Source organism: Pelecanus crispus, chromosome 8 (genome assembly GCF_030463565.1).
Source record: "Pelecanus crispus isolate bPelCri1 chromosome 8, bPelCri1.pri, whole genome shotgun sequence".
In the NCBI taxonomy this organism is placed as follows: Eukaryota; Metazoa; Chordata; class Aves; order Pelecaniformes; family Pelecanidae; genus Pelecanus; species Pelecanus crispus.
The window spans coordinates 37,016,963-37,040,087 of NC_134650.1; the positions used below are offsets into that span (position 1 = coordinate 37,016,963).

General features: G+C 50.0%; 1 protein-coding gene across 1 annotated transcript; it reads right to left on the reverse strand.

Annotated features, from left to right (window-relative positions):
- Positions 1 to 21,470: 21,470 nt before the first annotated feature.
- CEBPA (CCAAT enhancer binding protein alpha) lies at positions 21,471 to 22,448 on the reverse strand. The gene has a single exon (XM_075715700.1). The coding sequence runs from the start codon at positions 22,446 to 22,448 to the stop codon at positions 21,471 to 21,473; it is 978 nt and encodes a 325-aa protein (XP_075571815.1).
- Between the last annotated feature and the right edge of the window lie 677 nt (positions 22,449 to 23,125).

Consider the following 23,125-nt stretch of genomic DNA (forward strand, 5'->3'; position numbering starts at 1 on the left):
TCTAGGACTTCATGCTACCATCCTCTTAACCTTGCTTAAGCTACAAGGTATTTGCCCAGATCCCCAGCTCAGCCAGATTTCATAAAAGTGAGCATCAATTCCACTGCACTCCCTGCTGCCCACACGAAGTGTTCTGCAATGAACATCCTGCACACACCAGACTCGTTCAAGGATCTCTGTGAACTGTACTGCTTGCCAACCACCCAGCTGCAGCCCATCATGCAGGTACAGACACACAAGGCAGCACCAGCCATGCCTACTTCCCCAGGACACTGTGTGTCCTCCACTCCCCTCCTCCCCACCCCCCTCCTCTTCTCTTGTGTCAGTAACACAGAACAGTTAAGGCAAACATGAGGGCTCTGGGGCATCCAAAATACCCCTTTCCTGGCAGCTAGAAGCCACTGGTGCTGCCCTCTGATGTGTGCGAGCACTCAGTTGCATGAATCCTCTTGCCATCCCACTACAAAGACCCTACAACAGCTCCCACATGTGTTCTTCCTTGTATGCTCTACTGTTTCCTCACGTCAGCATCTGCTGCTCAGCCTCACTGTCTTCTGCTTGGTGTCAGAGAGGCAGCTCTGTAGAAAGCCATTCCTCCCCTTCCCGGCTTGTGTGTCCCTGCCTTGGATGGAGCCAGGCCCTGGTGTTCTCTAAGACTACAGAGCTCAAGAAGAGTCTTTATTAAGGCTCTGGCACTGGAAAGATGCTCTGAGCTAACAGCCACACGTGATGTGCTCTGCAGGGAAAAAATCTTTCCTCAGCAACCTCTTTACCTCCCCCTGGGTTAACAGGGGGGACAAGCAGTGGAGACTGCTGGAGCAGGGGCTGTCGATTTGTTAAAGGACCATTGCCTCTCAAAATTGCATGTCAGGAAGCTAGATACTACAGTTCACAATCTGCATGGCTTCTGTTTCCAAATGTGGCCTCGTGCATGTGTGTGTGTACCCCTGCTACCTTCCTTCAAGAAATAACTACGCAAAAGGCAAAAACACTGTCACAAACCGGCCTTGCGGGTGCATGCCAACGGTGCCATGCTGTCTGCCTTTGGCTATGCCTGCTCTAGCACTGTGTACATCATGTTCCCTATTCTGAGGACTAGATGTGTGACATCTAAGGTGTCTCAGGCCAGTGCAGTTGAAGGACACGAACACCAAAGGTTACAGATGAGAAGCTGGGGTTAGCTGACAGCTGGCACAAGTATTGCTTTTTTGATAAGCACTTTAAGTGGCTCATTAATGACAAAATCTTTTCTAATGAATCCTAACTGCAGCCAGTAGATGAACCACAAAGGACAGACTCCAGCCCTTTTCCAGAATACTGCTCGGTGGCTAAAGAAAAGTGGTGCTTGGAAAATGACCTTTTTTTTTTGGCAAAAGACAATGACAGGGCAGGGGTCGCAATGCATAAAGTGCACATATGCTCAGTCACTTAGAAGAAGGATGTTCTCTAGCACCCATGTTTGAATTTTAACTGTTGACTGTGGGCCAGGTTCAGAGATGACGTAGGTGGTTTTGTAAGTTACATCAGTAACTTAGTGGGGTGGCTGTAAGCGGGCCAGCTACGCCACAGCTCTTGACTGGCACACTTCCATACGGAAGATGCACAGGTCTGAGCCTAAACGAGAATTTCCCAGGAGATAAATAATGCCCTATCTGATATTTCAACCTTGGCTGCCTACAGTGTCCTCAGACAAACACTGGCAAAAATATGGAAAGAGAGGGGTTTTTGTTGCTGCTGTTGTTCCCCAGTTACAAATCCTCTCCATAGATTTGGAGATGTTGAAAATAATCTATGAGAATGTGGATTATTTTTTAATTGGCATTTTAGTCCAGAACTGGATTGGAAATAATGGTGATGGAAGAAAAGCGAAGCCAGGCTGATTTGTTACAGTAAAGCTGTGTTGTACTTTAGATTACTTATTAACAAACAGCAAATGGGCCTCTGCCTTGACCTTTTTTCATTTGAGCAAATATACTCTTCCTGCCCCTTGTAAACAGCAGTTACTGGTAACTGAGTCACGTACCCCCTCACATCACTGGAGTTAGGTTTTTTCATCTGTGGCAAGGATTTTAGTCGAATTGAATTTTGCCAGGCTCACTAAGATTATTAGCAGTATTATTAGTCTTAATAATACCAGCAGTAATAATAATACTCTGGATCACCATAAACCTGAAAACATCTAAGTACTTCACAAATATTAATTAACAAAACTCAGTAGGAGGTCTGAGAAACCAGCAAAAATTGTCAGCCTCGCTTCAGAGCTGAAGAGCTGAAAACAGAGTCACAACAAGCAGAAGTGGCTGTTTGCTTGATGAGTTTCAATTAATGGCTGTTCCTTTGGTGTCACGAAATGCCAGGTGCCCAGTGCCTCTGGCAACACTGCCAGATTAAAAGCAGCAGCCCACAGCACATATCTGGAGCAGCAGAAGTCAGTAGTAAGTTTGGGAACTAGAAGCAAAAGGATAGGTTCTCCCACTGAAAGCTGGGCTTTCAATAGCTGTGCTGCTTAGAATGGGACTACTAGATGTGCCCCAGGTGTCTTGTGCCATGACCAATGGTCCCTTGGGCCCTTTGGAAAGTCCCACTCCTGCTGATTTTCAATGAAGTTGAAGACCAAGAGCATGCCTAGAACCTGCACATGTTCTTGTCCCAACAAACTATGGATACCCACTCCTTTGTCAGCCTTTATATTAAACCTTTGTTGAGTGGAGGAGGCAAACTCTGACAACCACAAGCAACCCTTCTGCAAGAGCTGATGACTACTTTTCCTACCTAATTATTTCCCTCACTTCTCTCTACTGGTACTAAAGCTCCAGTGGTGGCCAAATCATGACAATGGCACCAAGGAGTTTGCAGAAATCATCTTGGTTGTAAGTTAATTTATCCTGCAGATATCACCCAAATCCATTCTGAATCGCACAACATTGGGCACTCCGTAAACAAGGTGAAAGTTTCATCTAGATTCTTAACCAGTGATGCCTAAGAGTCTTTGCAGCAAGGGGTAATTACTTGTATTAATTACAGACTCCTCTAAGGTACATTATGCCACAGCGTACAGAGGATTGGACATATAAATTGGAGGAGTGACTTTTTTGTTTCTTTGATTTGTTCAAAAAACTTACCATTTGTAGGCACAGAAAGGACACAGGCAAAGTCAATTTGGATGTGGTGTTTGCAGTCAGGAGGGCACAGTGCCAAGAGCAACAGCCTCACAACTGAGAGATTCAGGTGCAGTTTCTCACTGGGACACAGACTGCTCATGTGATCTTGAGCATTTCATGTAACCTGTCTGTCCCCACCTGTAAAATTAGGATAATAGTAGTTAGTTCATGGTAAAGCCTGAAAGATGTTAAAACAGTAAGAAAAAGGGAGTCTGTCTTCACTGATTCTTCATCCGTCAGTGTCTTCTAAGAGTCACAGAAAGCACTGTGACCAGATTTCCCTATGATACACTCACTGGTCTTTGCCTGGTGGGCAACTTTTCTCTCTGTGACTGTGCTCACTCCCTATGCTCTACGCCTTTTGAAGACATTCTCTGAGAACCTTTTCTCTTCTCTGGAAAGGTGGATGGCAACCAGATGCTCTAACTTCACAGTCATAATCATCCAATTTACTCCATTCCCTCAAGCTCTTTACAGAGTTAGGTTAGATTAGTTAGGTTAGTTAGTTCTCCAACTTTGCAATGAATTTGAAGCATCTCATTTGCTGACAATAAATCCCAATGTCTCACACGCTCCTTTACGTCTCCTGTGACACCCACTATAATTGCTCCTTACAAAAAAGACGCAAGCCCTACGGCTGACATTTTGTGAGGTGTTGCTTTTGGGGGCACGGCAGAGTTCATTTTCCTCCACTTCCCTTTGTCTCCGCAGTCCCAGCACCAGCTATTCCTCTGCAGAAATACACTGGTGTCACTGAAGTTTTCGGTCATGTGATGCCTAGTAACTTTAATGGGAGTCCCATAGCTGCCATCCCACACAGTGCTTTGAAGATCCGGGCTCTGTGTTTCATCCCAGATAGACAGTCTATAAAAGTCTTGCAAACAATTCAGGCACAGTCTCTGGCTTGGCCAGCTCTCACCACTGACATGTTATCCTACAGCAGAAGCAGCCCCCGGGCTTACATTCGGGCAGGAATGGAAGTGACACCACGTCTCTCTGGGAGCCCTCCTAGCCAGCAGATCCTAGAATACACAACACAAGTGAAACAAAGCGGGGGCCCTCTGCACGGCCCTCTGGTGTTGCACTCTCTGGGCATAACATTTCGCAAACATCAAAGAGGGGCAGGAAGAATCCCCACACACCAGCTCGGCAGGAGTTTTGGGGGTTTCTGCAGAGTGAGACACGCTCCATCCAAGCACACACCCTTGGCCTGCAGTCGTTCACAGAGCCATGGAATTATACAGTGCTTTCTGAAGAGCTTTTGTGACTGTGATAGAAAAAAACAAATCAAGGCCAGAATGAAGGGAAGGCTGCTTGAGTCTGCTGAGAGCCTGAGAGGACACCTTTGCACAGAAGCAGCACTCTTCCACAGGCTGGGGGCAGCTGTGTGTAGCCTCCACTTGCCATGGGCACAGCCACTCCAGATTTGCACAGACCCCCCACCTTCTCCTAGCTCTGTCTCACCCAGCTGCAAGCTCTGCATTTTAGAGATACTGCAGCCTCTTCTGCCTGTCCTGTCTCCCTCGCACAACAGGGAACGACAAACAATCCTACAAGCAGGGGACAGGACCATCACGGGGGACTACAGTAAGGAAATCAGTACCCTGATGGGTTGCTGAGGTCCCAGACTATGGGCACATGGATCCAATGCAGGTATCAAAGAGCAGGACTGCATCCCCACAGCTTGCTGCATCCCTCTTCCTCACCTCCATGCATCCATCACCTGCCAAGAGCAGCTGCCTGGCGGGGCAGGCCACTCCACGCGACCCAAATGTACAGGAGTTGTTCTGCACCTGCAGTGGTGCAATGGTGCAACAGCTCGTGTCCTTGCCTAACCCTTCCTTCCTTACCTTTATCTCAGACACCAGGCTTGTCGGTAGCTGTCTCCTTTACTGAAGAGCACACCCAGGTGTGCTGCCAGGTGAACAGGGACACAGGGAACAGTGTCTCGCCATCACCCTGTTCTCTGGCTCTTGCACAGCTGCTGCAGAAAGTGCAGGATGACCATCCCTGGGACTAGCTCAGTGTGCAGTACCTCGGCCTTCTTCTCTGTGGCTTCTCTGTGGAGGTCCCCCTCAGCAGTGTGAAGGGAACAGGAAGGATCTGGAAAGCTCTGTGGCTCTGTGCTGTTCATGTCTGTTTACACACATTACTCTCTGAATGGGCAGAGGTCTGTGAAACTGCTGATTCATTAACATCCTTGCCATCTGTGGCCTCTTCAAATGAGAGTTCACCGTGACCCAAGGATGATTTACTTTTCTTGGCTGTTCATCTCAAACTGATGCTGTCTCCAGTCCCTCAGACTTCGAGGGATTTGGGAAAATAAATATTATTGAATCTCTTGTGAAGCTGTTGAGTTAACTTTGAGCAGTGAGGCATTCAAGACTCTGACAGAGAAGGGAAAGATGGCAAGAGTTAGTGTCACAGATGACTTCTCACCAACTTCATACCCAGCCATCTTCTTCAAACCTACCAGTCTCAGCATATTTGCAAAGTCACGGTTTGGAGACCACTGAAGAATGAGCGAGGGCCTCTGACATTCAAAGGCCCTGCGCTGGGTCTGAGTGTGGACTGGAAACAGAGGTTAAGCTGCCGAATACCGCACATGTCCACCCCAGACAAGCTACAGCCACCTCCTGTCCCATCACCAGAAAAGCTTCAGTTCCTTCTTCCTCACCCCAGCCATCATCAGCACCTGTTTTTTGCAGATTATTTCAGCTTTAGCCCTACTCCCTTTCCCTCCTTTCTTTTCTCACTGTGCTCTAACAATCTGTTGTTGCCGATCTACTTTCCCATGAATGGTCATGGTCTCACCAAGCAGGGCAAAGCTGTGGCCAGTAAGATCTCCTGCCAGGGCATGTTATACTACACTATTGTGGCCAAGCAGCTGCCCCCTTCCTCCCCCCCCCAGCTACATCTTCCTACTTGTGAAACCATCCCCTCAGAACCAGAAGAACCTGCTCTGGGGTGAGGTGCCTGAATAGGGCTAGCAGGAATTGGCCCTGAAATTTTGTTATTAGAGCTGACACCAGAGTCCGAAGAGGTGCTGCTCAGCTGCACCTCCCACTAACGTCACCAGCGTGGAAGGTGCTTTGCATGCCTCAGTATTAGCCCTAGCGTTATCACAGGACAAATCATAACCATCATAATAAAATTTTGCAATAACCTCAGTTTAATTAATAGTGAGGAGAAAAAAGTCTTGCCAGGCCAGATGGCAAACTCAAAGTTTCTCACGTGATGACTGTCAAATTACCATCTCCACAAAAGAATGTCAAGAGCACATTTAATAAACCTTCGGAATGTTTATCAAAGCGGCAGTAAAGATCTTGACTGATTCTCCAGGATCTGTCCACATGAAGGAGCCAAATGCAGAGTTGGGTTTTAAATAGTTACTGCAAATAAAGGACTTAAGTGCATAAAGCTAGACTTCAATTGAACTCAGGCAGTGAAGCCCAGAATCACAGAAGTCACTACCACCTATACTCTGTGGTTTCTCCTTGGTTCACATCCAAGTTTTCTGCTTCCACAACTGCCCAGAACAGCATCTCCAAGGAGATGCACTGTATGCTATCCTCCACGGGTATCCAGAGACAAGGCACCCCTTCTCTGAATGCCCTAAGGCATGTGGTCTTGCAAACCAGCTCTGAGAACACCAAATGCAGCCTGAGGCTCCTCATGCTATGAAGCTCCAGTCACTTCACTCTAAAACAGAAGCTGCCTACCAAGAGTGGGACGGGGAGAGCAAACATCCCGTTAGTGGAAGGCATGGTTTCAGTCTGAAGAGCTTCACCCGGCATAGCTGATTGGCCAGCACTTAGGTAGTCTCATGGGAAGTGAGAGATGAGTACTCTCAGATTGAGGAACGCATTGAACCCAGGTCTCCCACTTCCTCAGTGAATGCTCTAAAATAAAAGACAGTGACTTAGAGGACAGACACCAGCCAGAAGGAAGGAGCACTACTCTCTTACTTCCAAGGTATTGCTGGCACTGTCCTTGGGGAGAAGACTCTCAGAGTCCTTATAGGATTCAAGAACGAAGTCCTGAGTGACGTTTCTGTGCTCTGATGGGATGGCAGGGATGTGAGAGTGGAAGATTTCAGAAACACCTGTATTTTCAGTCTGCCCTCTAGACATCAAACATGCTCTCTGTTTGCGAGAGAGATGTCTCAAATGTCTAGGTCAGGTCTGGATGTAGCCCTGATGTAAACAGGGAGAATGAGGGGGAAGGAAGGGCTATGCCGTTGTACAGCCTTTCTGCTCTGGTCCCTGGGAACACATGCTCACCCGGGCTACAATCTCCTCATGCTGTCCTAGCAGCCTGGCCTGCTGACTCCTCCCCGTCCATGGGCTAGGAAGCCTTGGCACAACACTGCTGCTTTTGGCTCCAGGGTCTGGCTCTTGAGGCTAGAGATGGCTGCACCTCCTGTTCGGATACCTGTGCCCTGTTCTGAGCCTTGTGCACCCTGACCCGCGCTCAGCACTTCTCTTATGGCTCAGGGGACTGGGGTGCCTGGAGGGCACTATTAACACAAGGGTCTTTCATTTCATCTGCACTCTTTGGATGAAAGGATGTGGTTCACTGAAGCTTTACAGGTCTTTTGGCTAGTGAATGGACATGTTCTACAGGAATTTGTTTTGGCTCTTCTATGTTTTTGCCTTCTGGTGGCACAGGACACTGAAAATTGCTTTTCCCCCCTTTGTAGAAAATAGGAGAAAAAATGACTTGACACTTTCACACTGCAGTAAAACACTCTTTAAAGCATATTAAGTAAGTTCTGCCTCATCTGGGTGAAAGTGCATTGTACTTTCATGGCCTTATGTGTTATCTTGCAATAGTAATAACAAGAAGAAAGCAAACCTTCCATATAAAACAAAGCAATAAAAGTGCATCAGTTTCAAGTGTTGGCTGGTAATTCCATGTAGAAATTCCAAGTAGTCACAAAAAAAGGCAACAACATAACACAATTTTTGCAAGCTGTTTCTCTTGGCAGATGGCATTTCCATTTTCAGTGTAACTCAAAAGGCTGAAGTGACTGACACCACTCTTAACTTCAGTTAAACACTACCATAGCTGCTGCAGCCACTGCAGAGTTCTGCTTTCATGTTGCTGCTAGCACAGGGAGTTTCAGAAGAATTTTGGATTGGCTTGGATACAAGTCTAGCAGGGTGCTACAAATAGAAATAGCAGAAGAAGGTAGTAGAGTAAAAATATGCAGTGTTAGATCACGGGTAGAGAAGTAGTGCAGACAGGAAGTCAATGAAAGGGATAGGCATGCTGTTGCTCTCTGCCACTTGCTACGATTTTGAATGCACTCCATTTCCAAATCCCCAACAAAATTCCCACTTGCATTAGCCTTGCCTCCCTTCTTCATATCAACACTGGTAGCCATTCCGCATAAAAAGGCAGCCACACTAGGAAGGAGAATGGCTGCTTTTAAACCCACCCTTTCAAAGCCTCCCTGTGCATTGCATAATAGTTCACACGTTCACCACACTATGAAGTTTCATCTCACAGCAGGTACAGTGGGGCTGAACAAAGAACCCTGCACTTGAACCTGTCTGACCTTTGAGGATACACGTTTGTAGTCTGGGTTCAGTCCATTCCTATGGTGGCCCACATCTGAAAATATGGGTGCCTGCAGCCAGGCTTTGTTGATGCACCTAATGGCCTGGCTTGTTTTCCAAGGTGCAGACCACGTCCAGTTCCTACTGACTCCTGTGGGATTCGTCAGTCACATTAAGGAATCTGAATATGGATTTAGGAGCCTAACTTTTGGCACTTGGCGTGGAAAACTTTAGCCAATAAGACTGCACAATCCTATTACCATGACAGCTCGGGAATGTGAGAACTCAGCAGTTTGGAATAAGGCGCCACATTAAAAATAGATTAAACTGAAAACAGCCCTTACGGCCTACGGCGCCTAGGACAAGTGTCTGCCAGCTGAAATGCCTTGTAGGTAACTGTTCGCTAGTGAATCAGGTGCTGGCTGAAGGTGCCCACAGTTGCCTCCAGACACAGACAGATTTTTTTTCCAGAGACGCTGTATTATTTTTTTTTTAGCACCATATGAAACTCAGCAGCTCCAACCCTAAGGGGATCCATGCAAACCTCCTGCTTGCTCTGGTTCCCATGGCACTCACATCCACTGAGTTTCACTTTGAATTTCAGCCTCACAAATCTCCAAACTCAGCCAGATAAACTGTGCCAAGCCTGGGCTCCAGTTATGGAGCAGGACTGTTCCCCTTTCTTTTAACACTACTGTATGAAACAATGGAGGAACCAAGTTGCCCTACTGTGACACAGGAAAAATATGACCAGCATCCAGTGCAAGGTGTTGGGAGGACTTATTTCCTGGCCCGTTTGCAGCCTTACGGTGAAACAAAGGGTGAGCTTGTTTCCCTGGCTGCCGTCTTCCTGCTAGCCAGGGACAAAAGTCACTTGTCCCTTTGGTTCTCTTAGATCTGCCCAGCAATGACCACAGAGATTTGCTGACCTGCCGGTGGGCACTTCTAACAGTTGATGGGGTTGTATTTCAGTGGCTCTGCGTTTTCTTCTCCGACAGCTCCCAGAGGACAGTGATGCTTTTATGCTTAATACATGCTGTCATTTTGTATTGTATCTTTTCTTTGGAAATAACTTCATAAATGACCAAAACAAAACAACATCCCAAACCCCAAAATCCAAACACCAAAGAAAGCTGAGGAGGACTGCAGACATCACAAATGAATTACTGCTCCTTCAGCTGACACGGAGTCAAAAGAAGCCATAGCCCTGCCTGCTTTACAAGAGTGATCTGCCATAGAGTGGTGGTTACTGGTCACTAACATTACTTCCTTGGATTTCTGCTCTTTTTCTTCTCCAGTCCCATGATGTGGCGAGGCCCTTGATAGAGGCTTTTGCTGCTGTATCAGCATTTGTGGCATAACAAAAAATTGTGACAATAGAGCAAATCTTTAGATTCCACAGCTGGGCTGCTTAAAGACATAAATGACCAAGCACAACCCCAGCGCCTAACTGTCCTCCTCCTCCTCAATCTGTCCTCCCATGCCTGATTCATGCAGCAGTCACAGAGTGGCAGCAAGGGTTACAGTCTTGCATAAAGAACTGACAAATAACTTGCTCAGAGCAGACTGGATGCATTTGCATGTAATGGCTCAATGTGCTGGAATAATATTACAAGCACGCTCCGTCCAACTTCAGCTGAGTACAGTAACTCACTGAATACTGCGATACACTTGACAGATTAGGAAAACTTTTCATTTCATTAGGCTTAATTCCCTACATATCTCTCTTTATCTTCCCTGCAGGATTGTTTGGGAATGCCTTACAGTAACAGGATCAAGAAAAGAATAGTGTATACCAGGTATGTGAACGACTAACTCTGCCCCATGATAGAAACATGCCAAAACTTTGGGGGGATTTCAGAGTAATTCTACTTCTGTAGATGTTGTCTGAAAACATCATTGACTAGGTTCTGCTGGAATAAATAAAAACAGGTAAATGACAGATGGGGATGTATCTTCCCCAAGCCCTGGGTTTTTCAAAGGTGTCGCCCACTCCCTACACTCTACACACAATCTATACATTTTAAGATCCAGAAGGCACCTTTTTTCATACGTAAGTTTAAAAATTTACACTAGGCTTTATAATCCTAAAATACCTCTGTGGCACAAAGCCACATATGCAATACGTGGGTGGAAAAGCTGTCAGCATAGCGGAAAAAATATTCTGCTGAAACTCAAAACTTTGCAGAAACAGCTGAGTCACTCTTTCGCAGTTAAGGTAGTCTGGGCTTGTTACCCTCTTCTATGCCTCTGGATGGTGTCTGGCACACACACCATCGTCTGACTGCCAGTGACTCCAGTACACCTCTAAACAAGAACTGCCTTGGAAGTATTGGGCTGACTTTCCTCACACAGGTGTATCTCGTCATCCATGCACACAAACTGAATGAATGCTGACCGTTCTGGAGACTCAAAGACCTTGGGTACGTACAGCAACGCAGGTAGATTTGCACTGGCCAATTCATATACATCAGCTCTACTCTGGTATGCAAGATGATATTCAGCAATATTGCCAACTTAAGATTTAATCACAGTTCTCACGGCAAACAATGATTTCCTGACCTCCTGAGAATTAATGCTTTTTTATTAAAAGGTATGAACACAGTGAAAGTTTAAAAACCTAGCTCAAGTGCACTAAGCTAAAGGAGACAAAAAACTGAAAAAAAAACTCCTCATTTATCGTTCTCTTTTTTTTTCTTTTCCTTTCCTTTTTTTTTTTTTTTTCTTTTCAAGTCTCCTGATTCTTCAGTCAGCATTATTGTTTTGGCTGGGAAGAGGGAGCTGCCTATGAGCCATTTATTAGCACATAAAATTACTAAAATTGCAAAGGTCCAGAAGTCGTAACTGCCAACAGATTATAGACTCTAGTAATGCAGTCACATACGAAATCTATAAAGCTCATTTTAAAAGGAACTCTAGTACAGCCTGTACATTTTGATCCCCAGAAAATACAATTTGGCTTGAAAATCTTTTGATCCTTTGACCTGCATTTTAATGCAAGATTTTCCTGAAAACTTGTATTTATGAGTCCAAATCAAAAAAGCCTACACACAGGTAAACAACAGATTAATTTGTATGTGCAACAATGTGCCAGATTTTCAGCGTGAATAATTTTCATATGAACTGCAGCAACAATATATACTAATTAGCTGCAGTGTACACACACAGCCATGAAAATGCTATCACTAGGATTCACAGTTGCTTATGGGGCAAGCTTGCCACTCCAGAATGGCAATATCAGAAGGTAACTTTTGCATTTTAAGCCCTACGATGACAAGCACACTCTAACTGACAAATCTTCCGTAAGATTTTTCCAGTTTTGTGTTACATGATAGCTGCTAGCCAGTTTAACTTGGATCCGTGTGTTTCCTCCCCCAGTGGGAGGATATATTTCATACTGTACATCGTAACAGAGTGCCCAGGATGTACACATACCCCAAACTTGAATTGTTCCCTTACCCTGCTCTCCCATCACACTGGAATTATGGGTGGGATGCCTGTGATGGAAGAAACGCAGGGAAGGATTTCCCTATGTTTCAAAATTTTCTGAAACTTTTCTCGTTGTTCTAATATTTCACAAAACCCAGCAGTCCTCCAGCAAGAACACTTTGCTTTTCACGGGAAATGACTCTGACTGGGGCAAAAATATGCTTTTCTAAATAAACAGATTATGTTATATAGCATGAAAGCTAAAAAAATAAAGTAGCCTCAGCACGCCTACACCCTGCCTGCCATCACCAAGCACACACACATGCCCAGGCTTTGGGTGGATACCATTTCAAGCGCTAGGCCCTCCAAGAGCAGATGTTGGACAGCTTGTTCTCTCTTGGGCCCTCTCTCTCCTTTTCCTGGATTCCTCTCCCTGAACATTTGCTCCCAGTCCAGTTAAACTCAATGCAAATTTTGCCACTGGCAGAATCAAACTCTAAATATCCTCATTTCTACATCCTAACTGCAGCCTTTTTTCTTTTCTCTTCTCTTCTCTAACTTTTCCCTAGTATCACATTTTCGTCCAAATACATCCCTCCTTGTCTCCAACAGCCTTGTTTATGCTTCTGGTGTTTATGTCTGTTTATGCACTGGTGGCTGCCCATAGCTGGCCCGCAATGACCTGGGCTGTAGCACCATGCTGACGAAGGGAAACCTGCTCTCTCGTTCACATATGTTTTACACGCACGGCAGCACCGGAGACAGCATTGTTAGACTCATGTTAGAGTCTTGCCGTGCTCATTTGCTCAGCCCTGTTTCCTCAGTTAGTCCAGACCACAGTGCCTGCTGCAGCATGAACAAGCAGAGCTAGGACACCAGCTGAGCTTCTGTTACTGTCAACTGCATGATTTGCAAAGGGAAGAGCAGCAGCATCAATACGTAAACTTTCTCTCCATCAGCAGTGTACCCAAGAAAGAAAAGGTAGACACAACTCCATGTCCTTCCGGGAAGCTCCCTCCGAGTCAACCAGCAATGCCCAGCGAAACCAATGAAAAGATACCTGTAATCCATACTGGGCATGGAGCAGACATCTCGCACAGAAGTATGTAAACCTTTAAAAACCACTGCTCAGTTATAAGCATGAAATGAAAAGCTGAGCCCTAAGATGTTTTCATTACTTGAAATCTTCTCCTATTGGCTCCTGAAAGGGGAAGAGCAAATTTCACTTGATTAAATGAATACATGAAAACTCTCTCTCAGCTGGTTGCTCATGAGCTCTTGTGGGGATAATCCAGGTCACTGACTTAACACTGAGGAATATATCCAGCTACTGAACAAAAGTCATGATGAACACCAGTCATGTCAAGAAACATCTGTCACTGTTTAAAATTCTAAGGAAATCATCCATATACAAATTAGCTAATAAAAGCTACAGTTATGTTTCTGATAGCAAAAAACCCAGATTTCCTACACCACTTGGTAATCAAATTACAAAATAAATTAAATGAGCTAAATTAAAAATGTGAATGACTTTCTCCACATATTATATAATGACCTATATATTGTTACGGGTCTTATGAAATATCCACTTGGGATTTGCTTTAGCAAAGGCCACCTTTAAATTGGTTTTATCAACTCAGAATTCTTGATGCTGTATTTACAAATGTTATTGCTCACAATGCAAACATAAAGCAGTATACCTAGAGCTTTATTGATTTACATTACCTACATGTTCACTTAAAATCAGAACTTGACGCTTTCATGTTGTAATCATATATTGACTTTTTCAAATAAATGTTGCCAACAGAGTTATTATATACATTCCTCACTTAGCAAGCCAAATAATACAGTGCTATTCTTAAAACTGCAGTCTAGGGAATCAAATCCTAGTTTTACTTCAGTCAATAGCAACCCCCCTCGCCTCCAGAAACAATTGGACTGAGCCAATTCTGTAACCAATAATAAGATAGGTCAAGAAATTTTTGGTATGAAAACTCTGGCAATCCCATTCTTTTGATATTTAACATGAGTTCCAGTAAACACAGGAGGGTTGCTGACTGGAATGAAGCAAGCAGCACTGGCACATAGCCTCCCAAATTTTATATTATTTTATGAGAAGTCTAAATGCTAATTTGCACAATTATGAATCAACAACAGACACTCATTTCAGCCTGACTCTGTCATCAGGATTTTAACTGAACTGGCATGTCAATAAAAATGCTAAAATAACTTCTAAAAAGTTAGTGAATATACATTCTCAGTCCACCAAACTGAACTTGGTTCCACCAAAGCCAATTAACCCTAATGTATAAATGACAACATAACGAAAGTAAAATGTGTATGTTACAGAGATGACTATAAGCTTGTATATAAAAGCTAGAATACGTGACACTTAGTGACCAACAGCAGTTTTGGCATTCAGCCCTGATCTCACAGTTGCTGGTTCGGGTCCACTTACTGGTATTTGTTTGCATCATCTCCTCTCCCTGCGGGACTTCAGTACAAATCACATGGTGGATCCAATACATATCAGCAGCCCAAGATTTATTTGGTTCTTGAGGTAGGTCTACAGCCAGATGCATTAGAAGCTGTGGAGGGAATATCCAGAGTGAGAAAACTGAGGTACCAAAGTTTCCTGGTACTCAAGGAAGTTCTGAAATGTTCTGAGGCATTTATTCAGCCAAGACTTTCCCTGACTCCAGTGGGATTTTGCCAGAGAATAGTTTGAATGCCTAAAGTGGGGTTAATTCCTAAATGCGGTTCTTTATTTTAAATGTAAATAATTAGAAATCACAAAACCCTGCTCAGAAAAGGTGCCGTGCTAATCCCTCTCTACAGTCATTTGCTACTGACTCAGTGAAGCTGCACTCAGAAAAGCACCCATTGCTAGCTACTACTGAGCATCCTCACATTTCGAAGAAGTCAAGTCATCAGATTAATAAAGGAAGGAGTAATGCCTAAAACTAGGGGAGGTCTTGAATCTCTCTGTTGACTAGGAACTGTTGTTAAAATATAAGTTGCCCTGCTGCACAGAAAATACAGTCAGTGCAGGAAACCAGAGACAGCTTCCACCGCATGGGCCCAATCCTGTTCCCACTGAAGTCAGTGGCAGAACTCCAACCTGTTTAATGGGAACGGCAACAGGCTTTCTATCTACTTCATACAAATGAAGATACACATCTCCTCTTTGACATATTTTGGGCTCAAAGCCATTGGCTGACACTTGTTTGGTTCTCTGCATGTATGTGACTCATGGGATAATATAATGCCTGATTTCCATTCTGCCAGACCTGTCTTTCTCTGTGGTTAACTATTAATTTCAGAGGCAAGATGCAATACTGCAGTAAAATAGGATGGTGTTAAACTAAGAAAATTGCACTTAAATATTTAGAGTAAATGAATCGGATTCCCTTTTGTGAGGATTCCCTTCCAATTAAAGAGGTATACCCACATAGTACTTAAGACATCAGCCCATTGCTCCTGCATAGAGAGGGAGTTTGTGGAAGTTTCTAGCAAAGTACTTGGCAGGCAAAGTAGTGTAAACACACTGCTTTTGCCCTGCCAGGACAGCTTGAGGAGAAACCTGATAATGGAAATGACAAAAAAATCTGTATTCCAAATAGTTGATTTTTGTTGCAGGCTACCTACACCAAATGGGGTTACTCTGATATACAGGTGCTCGATAAACTATGAGCACATGCTGGTTTTCCACCAAAGCTGTAAACTCTTGGGATAAGGGCTGACTTTCTCTCTTTGAATGCATAGCCTAAGTTTGGGATACTATGTAGTATTATTAAAAAAAAAAAAATGGGCTGGAAGGATTATCTGAACAGTCTTCTGAAGTTTCTTGCGATGTGCTTATTATTACTAAGTGTTGTCTCAGCTTTAAAATGCAGTTACCTCAGATATGATACAGCAAATCACATTGAAACACAGATACTTCCATGCAAGGTGTGTGTTTGTATGCCATTTCACTTGTATAAACACACATTTCATTACAGGGGAAAAAAGTAACACCCAGAACCAGAGATGTCGATGTATAATACATTATTTTTTCTTAATCTATTATACCAAGAGAGGGCCTGTTCCCCCACCCTTTACTCATTACTTACTTAGACATTTGCCATTCTTTTCACCACTGAATTGCATCAAACCCAATTCAACCAGTGAATTCAAACCAGTAGGTGCAAAGCACTGAGAAGCACCTGCTTTCTCCTAATAGCAAAGCATCTTCCACTGCCCCCCTTCCATGTGGAAATTCATGTGAAGCACTCCACAAACTGCTTCTATCCTCCAACCCCCTGAAGCAGGTGGATTAGGCAAGCTCCTCAGGGGCAATTTGCCCATTGCAGGGGAAAAAAAATAAATCACTGAGAAATCTTGACATTCCTCCGCCACCCCCAATCTGCTGCAGGACTTTGCTACGGTGGTGAGCAATCTCTCAACTCTGTACACAGTGCTAGCAGACAACTACTCCCTTCCTCCCCAACATGTGATTACTCGCTCGGCCTCTCAGTCACTGCCCACCCCCACGCCTCACCCCCTCCGTGTCCCCAACCCCATGTCTGGGACTGGCGAGGGTGAGGGGTGGAGAAGGAAGGACTGCACAGCCACACTTGCGTGGCAGGACGGGCAGAGGCTGGCAGCATCGCAGCAGCACTGCGTATAAAAGGAACAGGCTCGGTGGGAAACTTTCAAAAAGCCACCCCGCGGTCATGAAGACAAATGCCGCTGAGCAGATACACACCCGCAGCACCCGGCCCAGCGCTGGAGCTGCTCGAGCCCTTGCCCGAGCCAGGATAAATAGTCCTGGTGCGGGGTGCATGTGCATGGAGACACGAGTGGGAATGCCTCATGCGAGGCCAGCGCCGGCCCGCAGTCCTGCCACGCTTACCTCTTGCATCCACGGCACGCTGCAGCAGCGCAGCCTCCACCTGCCATCCTCTTCCGCAGCAGCGTGGACTGGCAGCTGTTTCCACATCACTAGAGGATCCCCAGAGGTCCCTTCCAGCTCCAACTGTTCTGTGACGTTTGGAGTAGGCAGTGCACAAAAATCCTTTCCACCACCCAGCATTTATAATGCATGCCTAAATACTGCTGAAATGGGCAACGCATGGGGTCCCACATGAGATGAGAGCGTTGCAGCACTGCTCGCTTTGACCCTGGTGTTAAGGCATCCCTGAACACACTGCTGTGAGAACTTTTTCATCTGGGAAATGACTTAGGGACTTGTCAAAGGTTCAGCTGTGTTCCAGGGTAAGGGTTCAGGTTCAGAGGAAGAGAAAATGCAGAGCTGCAGCTGGGGAGGGCTGGGAGGAGGCTGCCAAAGCAAAAACACAGGCTGCAAAAAGCACAAAGTGGCTGCAAAGAGCGCCGTGCTGCGAGAACTTTTTTGTCTAGGCCACGGCTGGGGGCCTTGTCGAAAGCTCAGCCTACAGTTAGGGTTAGGATTAGGGAACGCTGCTCGCTTTGGCACCGTGTTTAAGGCAAGTGTCTCTAAACACTTTCCTGCTATCAATAATTTACCCTTTGTAATATTCCAGGGCATGCTGTGTTTATATAACTATTGAAACACCTATGTGGTAGATAGGTGATCTTAATTTTGTATCATAGAATGGTTGATTCTTCTGCCACTGAAGACCTGTTTAATCTACGGTTCATTTAAATTAATGGAAAAATCTGCTTTGTCTGAGGCCATAAATGATTTGCTGAAACCACACACACACACACACACACGGTGAGTCACAGTTCAGAACATAACTCAAAACGACCAGGACTGTATTCCCATGCTCTAACCACTAGATTACAGTCCCTCCCACATATACCCTGCAATAATCTTTGCTCAAATGATAACAGCGTTTCCCCACTTTACACGTTGGACGGCATTACTCAGTAAGGCACATCATACCTGACGGGAGTACAGCTCTGCAGGGCTGGGGGAGGAAGGAAGCACAAGTAAAAGCCATTATTTTCGCCCAACACCACTAGAACTTAACTCTCCCCTTGGAAAATTACCAGCTCTGAATCCCCGATTTACACCTAACTGAAAAATAAAATCCTTAATCCTGATCCGCACTTGCCTTTTACCCATCCCAAGCAGCGAGTGCTTGCAGACTGACCGTCACGGTGGATTTCGGAGGAGCAGCCTTACCTTCCCTCCACTCCGCGCACCAGCGCGAACCCCGCCGGGAGGAGGCGAAGCCCCTCGGCACCCCCAGAGCTGCCCCCATCGACCGTGCGGCGGGGCGGCTGCCGGCCCAGGGGGCCCAGCGGGACTCGCACGGCCGCACCTGCGGCGGGCCAAGGCCCTTTGGGAGCCGTCGCGAGGACACGGCCTGCCTCACGGCCTGGGCATCACCGGGCCAGGCACCCGCGGCGCCCAATCTCTCTTTGGGGCGTTTGATTTCTGCTGCTGGGCCACGCACGGCACATGGGGGTCGCACCGTGGGGGTGGCGAGCGATGGGGGGCTCAGTCCTCCCGCGTGGCTCACCCTCCCCGGGAAAAGGTGGACGCAGGTGCTGCTGAAGGGGACGGCACCCGGGGCAGCTTTTCCTCTCGCGCCTGAGGCGCAGCCCCAACCCGGCCGCCGACGCTTCGGGCAGGCGGCGCCCAGGCGCGAAGCCCCGGGGGGGGAGAGGACGGGCGGCGACCGGGGGGGGCCCCGGACCCCCCCCACACGACGCCCGGGCGCTGCGCCCCAGGCCGGGCCGGGCCCGGCCGCGCGTTACTTCACCTCAGGGCCGGCCGCCGCCGCGGGGCAGCGCCGGGACGGCCCGGCCGGAGCCGCCGCCCCCCCCGCCCACCCCCGGCCGCCCCTTCCCGCCTCGCGGCGCGGGGCCCTATCGCCGCCGGGCCTCGCGCCACCTCCCCTCCGCGCGCCGCCGGCCGCGGCCCCGGGGCGGGGCGGGGCGGGAGCCCCCGGCGGCGCCGATCGCTGCCTGCGCGCAGCGCCGGGCACGGCCGGAGCCGCCGCCGGTGTCCCCAGAGCCCGCGCCGTGCCCCGCGTCCCGCCGACACCGAAGAGCCCCGGGGCGGCGTCCCTGGGCCCGAGCCGGCCGGGGCGAAACTCCCCGGGGGAGGGGAGGGGCCCGGGCCGCGTCTCGCCGGGAAGGGACGGGCAGCGGCAGCGCTGACGGGCGAGCGGGGCCTGGCCCTGCCCGCGGCCTCCTTTCGCAAGCCCCCGCCGCGACCCACGGCGGCCCCGGCCGGGGCGGCGGGCTGCCAGGCCGGCCTGGGCCCGTGGCCGGGGGCAGGCCCCAGCCCCCGTGCGGGTGGGCTGCGTGTCCTCGTCGCCCGGCCGCCTCCCTCCCCCCGCCGGCCGCCGCGTCCTAGAGCCCGTCGGGGCCAGGCGGCCGGCCCGCCGCAGGCCGGACGAGCCCCCGGCCCAGCCGCGGCGCGGGTGGAAGGGCTGAGCGAGGGGTGACTCAGAGGCGCGCATCTGGCACCACAAGTATTTAGGAAATTGCCGTTCTCTTAAAGGCAACCGTGTATTTATTTCTCTGGGGCGAAAACGAGGGAGTTGCGCTCCGCGACGGCGCTTTTGGTCAGCAGTCCTGGCAGGGGAAGCGGCTGCCGGCGGACAGCGGGATGCGTGGTCCGGAGGAAGAGGAGGGCTTTTGCAGTCCTGCTACAGAACAAGAACTGGAAACACACAGAGAGGCGAACGGTTATGGTAGAATATATGCTGTTTATTTATGAACGTAACCAGGACTTCTGACAAACTTTATATGCGGTTTCCCCCCCAAATTCAAAAAAAACCCCACCGACGTGTGTGCATATACATACACGTATACATACCCATACACACACACCGCACACGCACACGGCACACGCATACACACGCCCCCAGCACTGTGCTCCCGCTGTCGCGCTTTCAAACAGCTTCGCGTCTCTACCTTGTTCTCCTCTCCCATCATGACTATTTCAACTGGACGAATTCTTGTGCAGCTACGACATGAGGAAGAAATGCTCTGTGTGGTGACCAGCGCTCCCTGGAAGGACGCCTGTTTGTTTGTTTATTTTTCTCTCACCCCGGGAGAAGCTCCAGAGTCCAAAGGTGCCGGACGAGGCTCCTCGCCCCACCGCAGGCGTCCTGCAGCCCCAGGGCCTGCGCCCCCTCCCCGGCACCTCTGCCTTGGGGTTGGGAGCCAGCAGCCGGCCCGGGACACCGTGAAGAAGGCAACACACACTCACGCTCACCCACCCACCCACACAAATAATAAAATAACATTGCAGCACAAGGGCATAGTCTCTGTCACCAGATAAGAAAGTCGTGTGATGGCAAAGATCTAAGTAATGCAATAAAAATAAAGTGTAGCTAGTATACACGGAAAGGCTTTCACATTACATGAGGCACAGCTTGGACAGACAGAGACTTGAAGAGGAGCTAAATGTCCTGAATAAAGCAAAATACACTGAAAGTTCATAGTAAATACCCGCATCGATAGGTATTTATTCATTTGTGCTTCGCCACGTTGTGACATACAGTACAAGACACTGCTGCTCTTCCTTTTGACGGAAGGAGCTCGCCACACTCCCTCGCAAGCTGCTGCTCCGTCAGTCCTGGGCCATCCATCGGTCCCGCAGCGGCGGTGGCCCCTGCCCTGCTGCCAGCCAAGGCAGGGGACAGGGCTTGGCAGAGGCAGCCCAGCCAGGCTGGGACAGTCCCGGCAGCGGTCCAGCAGCCGCCCCGCACCTCAGTGCTCCGAACGGGCATCCGGCGCTGCACGTCTCTCGGCCTCGGCCCTCTCCTCGCCGGCCTCCCCGCTGCTGCCCCTGCCTGCTGCACCGCAGGCCAGCCGGGGGGGGGGGGGGGGGCCTGGCCGGCACCCCCAGAGGCCCTGTCCCTCAAGCCTGCACGTCCATCACCCTTGTTCCTCACGCCCTGCCAGGCTGGGGGGAACAGAAAGCCCCAGAGCTCCTGCAGCCAGCTTTTAAGGCACATCTGGGTCGCTGTGTGTGCTTTATTACTATTATTATTATTATTGTTATTTACCCTGTGTAGACACGTGGGCTTTCGAATGTCTTCCTTCCCCTCGCCTTTCTCCTCATAAAACCCACCATGTTTTCAGCTTATTCGTGTGTAATCCCTAAGGCACAAACCTTTTAATACTACAGCTGCCTGGCTTCTTGTATTGGTGGTTAATTGTTAAAAAACCAACAAACAAAAGAGAAACGAACCAAGCCCCCCCCGCCCCCCTCCCCCCCCGAAACAATCTGAGATCGCTGCGCTCCGGCACGTATAGTATCTATAGGTGAGCGGGGGCAGCCCGGCAGCGGGCGCGGCCGCCCCGCCAGTCCCGGCGCGGCACGGCGCTAGGCGCAGCTGCCCATGGCCTTCACCAGCGAGCTCTCGGGCAGCTGCCTGAAGATGCCCCGCAGAGTCTCCAGCTCCCGGGTGAGCTGCTCCACCCGCTTGCGCAGCCGCTCGTTGTCGGTGGTGAGCTCCAGCACCTTCTGTTGCGTCTCCACGTTGCGCTGCTTGGCCTTGTCCCGGCTCTTGCGCACCGCGATGTTGTTGCGCTCCCGGCGCACCCGGTACTCGTTGCTGTTCTTGTCGACTGTCTTTTTCGATTTGCTCCGGTGGTCCGCGGGCATCATCTTGAGGGCGCCGGCGGCGGGCAGGCCGCCGGGGGGGTGCGGGTGGTGCGGGTGGTGCGGGCTGGGCACGGGCGTGGGGGGCGGCGTGGGGTGCCCGGGCTGGAGGTGCATGGTGGTCTGGGCGCAGTGGGCGATCTGGTACTGCAGGTGGGACGGGTGCTGCTGCGGAGCGTGGTGGGGGTAGAGGGCCGAGAGGGCCGCCGACTTGACCTCCTCCTCCTCGCGGGGCTCCTGCTTAATCACCAGCGGCCGCAAGCCGGGCGCGGCGATGCGCTCGTAGAGGGGGTCGAGCTTGCCGTCCATGTAGCCGGCCACGCAGCCGAAGAGCGGCTGCTGGTGGTGCTGCTGCTGGTGCCCCGGCGCCGAGGCGGCGGCGCCGGCCCCATGCATGCTGTGGAAGTCGAAATCCCCGGCCAGGATGGCCTTGGCTTTCTCCTGCTGCTTGCTGTGCTGGAAGAGGTCGGCCAGGAACTCGTCGTTGAAGGCAGCGGGGTCGATGTAGGCGCTGATGTCGATGGAGTTCTCGTTCTCGCAGATGTCGCCGAGCTCCGCGCCGCCCGGAGCAGGTGCCGCCGCCGAGGGAGCCTCTCTGTAGCTGTAGGCGCTGCCGGGCAAGGGAGTCTGGAGCTGGTGGTGCTGGCCGCTGCTCATCGGGGGCCGGGAATCGACCTCGTAGAAGTTGGCTTGCTCCATGAAGCACCTACAGTCTGCCGGGCATGGTGAAGGGCTCCTGCAATCCAGGTTTCGGACGGGGCGGCGGCAGCGGCGGCGGCTCTACCAAGCCCGCGGCACCCCGCGGCAGCCCGGCCCTCGGCGGCGAGCGGCACCGCGGCACGGTGCTGCACGGCGCTGCACGGTGCTGTGCTGCACGGCACGGCACGGCACGGCACGGTGCTGCACGGCACGGCGCGCCCGGAGCCCGTCCCCCGCCCCAGCCCGCCCGAGCCCCACTCGCTGCCTGCCTGCCCTGTTGCTAGTGGGTTGCCGCGGTCCTGCGTGCCGTATATATACACACCCCCGCAGCAGGGCCGGGGATCGCCCTCTAGTGTCCAACCTCCTTTGACCACCGCGCAGCCGGGTCTTAGCGCCCCGGCAGGGCGAGAGCCGCCCGCCCGCCCGCCCTCCCCCGGGGGCCGCCGCGGGGAGAGCGGCCCGCACGCCCCGGCCCCCCGCCGCCGCCGCCGCCCCGAGCTCGGCGGGCGCAGGGCGCTGGGCTACGCCCGCCGAGGAGGCTCCGCGCTGGTAAGAGGCCCGGGGAAACGGCGCGGAGGCTTTGCGCCCTCCCTGCCCGGGGCCGCTCGGCGGGGCAGGGCGGCCCAAGGCGGCTGGTGCGTTCCCACCGCCCGCTCCCACCCCTGCGCCCAGCGGCT

Coding starts and splice junctions, on each gene's coding strand:
- CEBPA (XM_075715700.1), bottom strand. CDS start 22,448: ATGGAGCAAGCCAACTTCTACGAGGTCGATTCCCGGCCCCCGATGAGC.